General features: G+C 38.9%; 1 protein-coding gene across 1 annotated transcript; it reads left to right on the top strand.

Moving 5' to 3' along the window:
- Nucleotides 1-803: 803 nt before the first annotated feature.
- On the top strand, nt 804-9943 carry LOC308304632 (zona pellucida-like domain-containing protein 1; the record flags this gene model as incomplete). Its single annotated transcript, XM_080749256.1, has 10 exons — nt 804-945; nt 3602-3828; nt 4732-4919; nt 5285-5357; nt 5998-6095; nt 6723-6803; nt 7431-7602; nt 8848-8989; nt 9681-9701; nt 9789-9943. 10 exons carry the CDS (start codon nt 804-806, stop codon nt 9941-9943), a joined length of 1299 nt encoding a protein of 432 aa, XP_080605382.1.
- Between the last annotated feature and the right edge of the window lie 819 nt (nt 9944-10762).

Raw genomic sequence — 10762 nt, 5'->3', positions numbered from 1 at the left:
CCCAGGTGATGGAAATGGAGACCAAACAGAGAGGATGTTGGATATTGAATTTAACCTCAACTCATGTGGCGTGGGCTGTGGCTTAGTCTGATGTTTTGCAAGTGCATTACGTTTATATATTCAAGTGGGAAAGCTAAGTCTTGGTGTTAGTGGAGCAGCGTGTTCTGGGTGGGTTAAGTTCATGGCCTTTGACAAAGAAACTGCTCTATCTTGATTGGTTACCCTACTTCAGTCATGGATCCAATTACGGTACTGCAAAATAATTGGAAAATGTAATTCTAGATCAAGTGCGCAAATATATATATACCGGTATATATATATATATATATATATATATATATATATTTTTTTTTTTTTTACAATTTAGGCATTTAACAGTTGTTATAATGGAAAACTCTGATGAATCTGCAGAGTATTTCAAAATCTGAATAATGAATTATATATAATATATCTGCAGCATCACCGGTCAATTACAGCCTAATACTGTATGGGTGGAGGGAAACAAGTTTCACAGGAGATACATAGAAATATCCCGTAATTCAAGTCATTGTTCATTATTACTCCCTCAAGCTTTGGCAGAGGAGACCAAGTCCAACATATAAATCCATCTAACTCCGGTCAATTCTGGTTCAGGTAAACAGGTTTCACAGGAGAGACATAGAAATGTCCCGTAATTCAAGTCATTGTCCAGTATTACTCCCTCAAGCTTTGGCAGACGATCATCATGTCCATCATGTACCTAATACCCATTCAGACATAGTCGTGGTTCTGGACTAGATTAGGAAAAAGTTCGACATACAGTAATGCTGTCTGTGACATCTCGGAAAGCCCACCTGAAGACCATTGTTTGGGCCTACTCTCAGGGTTTCCAGGAGTGGAGCTTCACTGATGGTTCAGCTGCGGTTCAGGTGACACTAAAAGTAGTAGAAGGTTTTGTGTGGCTGGGTGTGCCTTCCTGTCTGTGTCTGAGATGGGGTGCAGGAGACCTAATTTCTTAACAAAGAGTAGTAGCCCCTGGCAAAACAGGGGGCTGTGAAAACAAGCATCACTTTAGTGGCCTCTCTTGGTAAAGGCCCTTTCAAATGCCGTTACGTGAAAGTGACCTGAAACAATGTGGTCATGAAATAGTATCAAGAGGATGCCATTGTCAATAAAGTGGTCATGTAAATTCTGTAGGTCTTATGACTTTACGTTTTTGCAGATATTCATAGGTTTATATTCACACCGGATCTTGACAGGTGTTGATTGGTCTTGGTCCAGCCATTAGAAGTTCAAGTTCAAGTTCTGGTCATGTATAAGCAATATTGTATACAACATTTCTTTTGCACCCTACAATAAAGAACATTCATGATATTATCTTTTGACAATATACAAATTTATGACAATATAGTTGTTAAATATAAGTTGTTAAAATGGGCCAAATAATGGCAGAGCAATTTGAAACGCATCGTTAACTTGATCTAAACCTCGATTTTCTTCCTGGTAATCATAAAATGTTATAGTATTTTTGGTGTCCATTTGAGGCATTAAAAGTTATGTCACAACCGCTTCTCAAGTGCTTCAGTGGTACATTTTTAGTTCTGTCTTCCCATACCAAAGACAATAGCTTCATGATCTACTTCCTGTCTGTCAGACGATTGTTAAGATTGTGTCAGTCTTATAGCCATCCCCCTTTACCTCAGCTCTCTTCCACAACCACTTGCTGGAAATGAGGCCAGTATAAATAGTGGAAAGTCATGAAGGTAAGAGCAGAGAGACAAATGACACACTAAGAGGAAGGTGGGAGGGAACAGACCCAGGATTTACACAAGGTAAGGAACAGCCCTTGCTCTTTACCATAGACATTGAAGGAAAAATAACAATTAGGCTGAATTTTGTGCATTTTACATCATAGACCTTGATAGTTTATGATTACTGCCTCTCTCAACTACAGCTACTGTAGAACAGAATGCGGCTGCAAATCTTCTGACGAAAATGACTCCAATCTTAACCATGTTAAGTTGGTTTCCACCACAGCTTACCAATATGCTGCTGCATATAAACCGGTAAACAATATAATTTTTTCAATTTGCTATTTTCCAATAGGAAATAAATTATTATATTTACAGTATATAACATTTGAATTAATTTAGGAATGTCTATCAACTTCAATTTCTTTTGTTTATAATGTTGTTAGCTCTCATCTTCTCTTGGTCAAAAGCTTGTATTGACATTATGAGCATTGCTCAATTACATAGTTATGGTCGTTTTATGTTTTGTTGTCAAATATAATTGTAATTACATAGTCTGTCAATTCTCAAATATCTTCTCAATTTGGACACCTCCTTTGTCAGAATTAGTGATTATTATTATTGATTATTTAGTCGTATAGCATTTATGATCACCGTTATAGTTTTCATTACATTCTTAATCCATTTCTGTCTTGATACTGTAGGTGTCTTTACAATATTGTTTTATTATTACTCATATGTTTGTAAAACATAGACATGCTGTTTACTGTACTAGACTAATCTACTATAACGGTGTCTCATATGGTTATTTTTCTACCGTTTTCAGTTTCAGGACAATGTGGCTGGCTCTTCTTGTGTGTCACCTACCCATAGTCTCTCTCTTGCAAGCTCAGAATAGTTGCTCTACACACCCTACATTCAGGAAGCCAGGTCAGTGAAATAAGCCACCCTACAGCTTTTCCCTAAAGCTTTACCTCAAATGACTTTGCATCTATTTACAGTTACATAGTAACAGTCTACAGGGACAGAACATGTTACCTCTAACCTCTGAATTCAAAAATGTACCCTTACAGATCGGCTCTCACATTCAAAAGTTAAATAATGATCAGGATGAGAATCTTGTTGTTGTTTTGTTTAATGGGTTAATAATGAGAGCATCTGTGTCGTAGGGAGGAAAGCTGAAGTCAATTAGTTGTTCTCTGCATACTATTATGACTAATTATGTAATTATGTCTTGTTCAATTACCTCTTGATAGGTAAGAGCATACTATAGTTTAATTGTGAAGAGTAATTTGCATTGCCAGTGAATGCTACTTCTGGCCTAATCTATACTTTGTCACACTCAAAAAACAAACAAAAAAAAACAGTTTACAGTGAGTAAGACCACTGTCTGATGGAAGTATGATTTAGGCTGTATTTGGATACCAATAATCACATGCAAATTGATATTGATATCAATGTCCCAAATCATCACTACAATCAAAATACAGACAACATAGGCCATGGCTACACGGAGCTGGATTTTTCAGATATCCTGGTTTTTCAGATATCCACATAGAAAAATATCTAGGTCCACACGACAAAGATATCTAGGTCTAACAAGCACACACACAGTAAAGTCTTCAGAGATATCCGGGTTCCCTGTCTACACGGGTCCAGTGAATCGGATATTTTTCAATCTCTCCACTCATTTATCCGGTTTAAAAAATATCCAGCTTTGCGGCCGAAATATCTAGCTTCGTGTGGCTGCAAGCCCCAACAGCACCAAAAAAATTCTAGATTCAGAAATATCCAGCTTCATGTAGCCGGCACCATAATGGCATTAAAAAAATCTCATGAACTAATCTTGTACTCATCTGCTCTCATCTCAGTTAATTCCGACATTGATGTCGTCTGTGGAACCGAGAAGATGGAGCTTGAGATTCTGCTGTGTCCAATCTATTTTTGTGGATACAACGAATCGCTGATGGCCCTCAATTCTCGGTTTGACAAAGAAGAGTGCAAAGGGACAACTGACTGGACGGTGGACCCACCAGTTCTAAGGTTCAACTTCTCCATCAGCGAGGAGTCCATCGCAGCTTGTTCCAACACCATGATGGTATTTTCATATCCACACTTTAACCCATTTAGGCCTGAGATTATTGAATGCTTTAACTATGGAAAAATAGCAGATATACAAGCTCACAGCGCGGCACAAAGTGCCGCGCTGCGAGCTTGTATATCTGCTATTTTTGAAAAAAGTAGTGAAAATGTTTACAAATCTTTGACTTGTATGTATTTTTGAAGCGAACATTTGTAACAAAAATTTTGCTTCTGGGTGGTCCCTGGAAGTAAATATTTTGTGATGGGGGTCCGTGGCCAAATACATATCATTTTGGGGGTCCTTCACATGAATAAGTTTGAGAACCACTGGCATAGTAGTCTCTCAAGAACAGACTAACTGAGCTCCATTTAAGTGAAAAGGACCTTTTCTTTGACGATGGCTAGCCAGATTACTGACATAGAAACATAGGTTTTTCAACAAAAAAGAACCTTAGAAGGATTCAAAAGACACTTATAGAATCGGGTCAAAATTAAATTTTTCACGACTTTTCAAAAATAGCAGATCAACAAGCTCGCAGCGCGGCACTCGGTGCCGTGTTGTGAGCTTGTAGATCTGCTATTTTTCAATAGTTAAAGCATAAAATAATAATACACAATAATGTGTACCCGTTAAAAGAACTACAGTAAATGTCAGTGGCACTGAACATGCTCATGCACGACAGGGAAAGCAGAGCACTTGTATGACTTGATAGCAACGTACCCTGGATGCAATGTACAATCCACTGTAAAGCCCTTCGACTTTGACCAATATTGTCCAAGTTAAAAGTGGCGTTTATATTCTCAAAAGAGATACCTTATCAGCTAAATCTGAAGTGTTCATAACTCTCAAAGTAAGAGTTAAAACAAGACTGCATTTGACTGTCTATTATGCTGATCTCTCTCCCTGTCTCTCCAACAGGTCACTCAAGAAGTGGGTACTGGAATCTTTGCTGACTTCTCCAATGTTCAGTTCGTCAACATCTCAGGAAGGATCAAATCCAATGATCCTGATGATACTGGAACAATCACCTACAAACAAGACGTGTTGTACAAGTTCTCCTGCCACTATCCTCTCCAATACCTTGTCAACAGAACTGAGATGAGCGTGTAAGTTGTCCCCACCAGCAAACTCAGAAGAGAAAGAAGCAAACTCATATACACTCTACAGTTGTTTTTCAGCGGTTCATATTTGGTAGATCAAAATGTACTGCCGATGTAATCACTGTAATCAAGAGCGATTATGGATCTCCCAGAGGTATAGAATTACTGTAAATTGGTTATCATATGGCTCTTTAGGGTGTGTGCTCCACCTGCACCTAGTTTCAACATCTGTTTTATCACCTTCCCACCTACGTACATGAGTGTGTGGTTTCTTCCTGTGCAGTATATCAAATGAATGAATGACCTGGTTGTAGAACACGTTGGGATTTTCCCGTGATGACAGTTGCTAATGTGCTTATTCTTCCCAACAGATCTGGTGTAAGCCTGGCATATAATGAAAATAATGGCAGTTTCATCAGTGCATTAAGCATGAAACTCTACTCGGTAAGAGGAATTCCTTTGGTTTATGGAAATGAAACACACAATAATCAATATTGTGTGTATCAATAAGGTCAAATAAGTGGGTTTCTGTATTGCAATAAAAGTATCTATTGCAAATTTAACAACAAAGAGATGTTTTGCTCGTGCACAGTTTTGGAAAACAGAATATCCTAGTACAGTGTGGAACTATGAATAATTATTCAAAGGGAAATATGCAAAACAAAAGGTAGACAAAATAACACATTTTGATGTTTGAATTACAGGCCTGAATAGTCGACTAATCGATTGAGGGAGTCTTATAGTCGGCTACTAATCTCTTAGTCGGAAAAAAAGTATTTCGACTAAGAGATTAGTATTTGTTTCTGTAGTTGCCTATAATAGTCGACTGCCAGTCAACTATTGGCATTAGTCAGCCAATCATATTCGACTATAGAAATCCTTAGTCAGGGACAGACGTATTTAAGATACCCGAAAATTGTTCACATACTTGTGATCTTGAAACTCCAGAAAAGAATATTGTAAAATATGAATGGTGAATTAGTTTGGGAAAAAGCTGTATTTACAGAATATTAACATTTTCTGAACCATTACCTTTTATCAAGCATCAAGATGTGAATCTTAATGGCATTCTTCCTCCTCAAAGGAACATACCTACACAAAATTGATGCAGATCCCCAGTCAAGGCCTTGAGCTGAAGACCAGGATCTTTGTAGAAGTGAAGGCCACTAACCTCACAGACAGGTAAACAGGTGTAAAGTAACTAAGTACATTTACTTAAGTACTGTACTTAAGTACAGTTTTGAGGTATTTGTACTTTGCTTGAGTATTTCCAATTTCCAATACTTCTACTCCAATCTCTGATCCAAATATTGTACTTTTACTCCACTACAATCATTTGAAAACTTTACTAGTTACTTTGATATTAATTATATTATAAAACATAGATTAATACACTTTAGCCCTATTTTATACCTAGGCTATTTCAAAATAGCCGATCTGCTATTTTCAAACATTTTGTACTTTTACTTTTGGTACTTTAAGTACCAAAGTCAATATATTGTCAATATATTGATGTCAAAACGTTCGTACGTTTTGAATTCCGGGACTTTTACTTGTGACATAGTATTTCTATACTGCAGTATTGATACTTTTCCTTTTAGTAAAACATGTAAGTACCTTTTCCACCACTGAACATAGGTTACCTCTGAGCATAGAGCATCCTTTCCCTGATATTGACATACATTTGTACATGCAGATCTTGATTGAAATGTTATATAAGATAAAGTTAAAACGTTCCATGTTTAGGTAGTAGACCTAAACTGGAAACGAAACGATTATTTTATTGATGCCAACAATCTTCCCAAACAGATTCAAGGTCCTGTTGGACCGATGCTATGCTACGACTACTCCTTTTCCTTTGACCAGCGACTATTATGACCTCTTTGTTGGGTAAGTGAGTCAACCTTTCTGGAACACTTAACCAAATCACGCAAAACAATGTAAAAGTCTCAAGTTCCATTCCGACAATAGGTTGATATAACATTACCAATTTCTCCCATATGGAAAATTTGCGTATACTGTAACATTAGATCATGCACTGACCCAATTTAGGCAAGTGTAGGCTTTTTGTGATGAATGAAGATGAAGATGGAGATAAGGATGTTCATGGAATGATCTCCAGAAGTAATTAAAAACCACTTAACTTCATTCTTTGGGTCAATCTAGGGCAATAGTTTTCAACACCTTTGTTCAAGATTGTAACTGCTTTATTTTTTTCTGTCTTCTGATTCATGGTATCCACCTTGAGTATTGTGTTCTGTACCTCGGCTACATTGAAAATGAGGGCCTGCCCCTCAACTGTACTCCGAGTTGAAATAAACGTTATGATGATGATATTCAGCAAATCTTGGCAAATACCTCCAATTTTAACAGTAGATAAATACTCATTGATGTGCTGATATACCTTTCACAATAGATAGACCCATGTTCAATCAAAAGAATCAAAGTGCGAAAGCAGCCATTTCTACATTTCTGATCATGAAATGCAAGACCAACTTGAAACCTGTCCTCACACAGATGCAACTTGGATGGCCAGACAATGATTGATGTGAATGGATTGGCGCAGGCTGCTCGCTTCAGTTTTGAGACCTTCAGATTTGTACAGCATGAGAACAGGACTCTGTCGACGTACTACATACACTGTGCAACCAGACTCTGCGAGGCCTCTGTGTGCGCCTCCCTATTTCCGGTAAGCAGTCCCTGTGTTGTTCTTGTCCTATAAGCTACAGCAGGGGTCTTCAACATTTCTCAGGCCAAGGACCCCTTAGCTGAGAGAAAGATGAAGCAGGAACACTACATATTGTATAAAATGGGTTTCAGATTAAACGTTTTTCATAGATTTCATCGATAGCTTAACCATAGTCTTGTTTGACAGCACTATCATCAGTGTATGTTGGATTCATGTTAATGTGTATTTTCAGACTTTTAACCACACCACTTAAACTGTCAATACTTAAATGTTACCATTTAATACTAAAAATTGCAGATATACAAGCTCACAATGCCTAGCATTGCGAGGCGTTGTGAGCTTGCAGAACTACTATTTGTAGCTAAAGTTCTCCTCAGAATAGGGATTCAAGCTAGGGTTCAAGTGGCTAATGTGTAAAAAAAATATATATGCACCGGTATATATATCCTATCACACAAAGATTTGTTGGCCCCCCTGTAGTAACTCTGAGGAACCCCTAGGGATCCTGGAACTGTTGAAGACCCCTGAGCTACAGTATTTACATTTCCTGGTGCTCTTCTGGTGCTCATTAGAACAGGAACAGACACATTTAAGCATTCTATGACACATTTACAACTATGATTACAATGCTAATGCTTCCTTATATGCAACAATAAATTAGCATTCAGACGTCACAAGGTTCACTGACAGCCATGCAGGGCAGGAATTTCATGGAGGCCATGGCCGTCGTTGCCCCTCAGTTCAAACCAATGGTATGACCTGAGGCCACAGTGGCCTTAATGCCCCAGCTGACTGTACCACTTTCTCCTCTGTCTCTTTGTCAATATGTAGACAGTAGACACTGGTGTCTCTTTCTTGTCATGTAGACTCCAGTAGTGTCTTTTGTTGAGATTCTAACTCCCCAGAGTCCCCATCCTTAAACCAATCCAATGACTTTCATTGCCGCAGGGCTGAGCATGGAGCAAGATTGTAAACAGATTAGGTTATCATCCCTAACCTTTAAATTCGACAAATTCTTTCAAAGGACTAAAATCTTGTTTTATTTGATGGCCTTCCTTCCCTGGCATTTGGCCTTTGTGCCCTCAAAAGAAGGTACTACACAAGAGGCCAAGTGGCCTTGCCCCTAAAATGACGAAAGTCCAGGCCTGCTGACAGCTGTCAGTGTTGCAGAATGCAGATGCATCCTTAAGTTACACATCCTGTACAACTCGCACTCAACACTCATCCGAGCATCCATTTGCACAGAACTGCTCCAGGAACGGCCTGAACAGAGTGCGTCGTAGCGTCCATGACCCAGGCAGCACTACAGTGACTGAGGAGGCTACCGTGACCTCATCCCAAATAATAACCCACATGGACAGGAAACTGCACGATTCTCCTACCACAGGTACTGTAAGCATGCCGGGGTGTCCACCAAATTCTTGGCCCTGGGTACAAGGATTCACTGCGTTATTGTGCTTTAACTATTGAAACATAGCAGATATACAAGCTCACAGCGTGGCACCGAGTGCCGCGCTGCGAGCTTGTAGATCTGCTATTTTTTTTTTTTTTTTAAATCATGACGATTTGTGAAAGTCTTTGAAGGTTTTTTTGAAAAACCTATGTTTCTATGTCAGTGGTGATCAAACCTTTTCATGTCAAGGACCCCCAAAATGATATGTATTTGGCCACATACCCCCACCTCAAAATATTTAGTTCCAGGGACCCCCCCCCCCCCCCCCCCAGAAGCAAAATTTGAGTTACAAATGATTTTCACGACTTTTCAAAAATAGCAGATATACAAGCTAACAGCGCTGTGAGCTTGTATATCTGCTATCCACCTTGGGCCATAGTAACTCAGTCCCACTCCCCCCCCCCCCCCCTTGTGACGCCCCTGACTGTAAGCCTAATACTCCAGCTTTTAATTACATAGCAGCAGCAGTAGCACAACAATATGCCTCATTTAAATATAAATTAAGCTATTGCTTTTCATAGTTTTTTTTTCTTTTTATCCTAGTATGTACCATATACAGTATGTTGTATGAAGTTCCTTTCACATACGAATGAACTGAGAGTTGTTTTTTGTATTTCTGTTACAGCAACAACAGCACATTCTGAAGGTAAGCATGCTTAAGTGGCGATCATGCTATATTGGATTGTCTAATCTTAGTCTCTCTCTGCAGTACTGATGCACTCTCTCTTTTCAGCAGCACAGGAGACTGGAGGCGGAAGTGTGCTGGGGGTTTCCATAGCAGCAGGGATCCTAGCAGCCCTCTGCGTTACCTTGATGCTGTTCATTGGCTACCGCCTCCAGTCAAAAGGCAACTCCAGCGTGAGGCATCCATTCCTACAGCAGACATAAGCTTCTGACAGCTTTGAAGATTGTAACCCGTTGTTGGGTCCCTTGCTCTCTTAAGTCCTGTTTCCTCCATTTATTACAGTATGGCTTGAAATGGCATGACAGCACTGGTGACTTACTGTAAGTCTTGATGGACCATACTGTACCAGCCTTTCTGACCTGAGGGCCCTTTGTCAATTATTGTACATCTGACGTCATAGGATTGAATTTCTCAAAATAGTTTTATTTATTTTTTGCATGTATTATTTTCTGTTATTTTGATACATCAGCAGCATGGTTGTTATTGAAGTCTGATGCCTCTCAAAGCATATCTTAACCACCACTAAATAATCATACCGCGCTTCACTTAATCAACATGCTTTTCAGATGTTCTCGCTTAGATTTTCAGTCCATTGTGGCATAATCCATAAGTAAGTCCCATAAGCATGCAGTATATGCAAGGGACTAGGTGGGAGGGCGCATTAGCCTATGGCACAATGGAACAAAATTACAAAATGTAAGTGAGAACTTACATTTTGTGAAGTGTGGCAAGTTTCATGTGATTTCTAGGTGGTTAAGATACAGTTTGAGAGCCACCAGACTTCAACAACAATCATGAATAGGCATGTACTGTATATAATACAGCATACATTTAGGAATTAAATCCTATTAAAGTGAGTGACCCATTTGACAAGACTGGTGGTGTGGTCCTATAAGCTGAAAGTGAAAAGTAATTTCTCGCAATTAATGTCAATAGGGAAAAACAGAGGACATGCTAAAGTTAAATAAATAATAGGCTACATGTGGGAACTGTGAAGGGACGCCAAGTGAAGCCAGTATAAC

This window comes from Nannobrachium achirus (assembly GCF_963921795.1).
Source record: "Nannobrachium achirus genome assembly, chromosome: 19".
Lineage (NCBI taxonomy): Eukaryota > Metazoa > Chordata > Actinopteri > Myctophiformes > Myctophidae > Nannobrachium > Nannobrachium achirus.
Note: the sequence above shows the minus strand (reverse complement) of the source record. Positions and strands in the feature narration are given on the sequence as shown.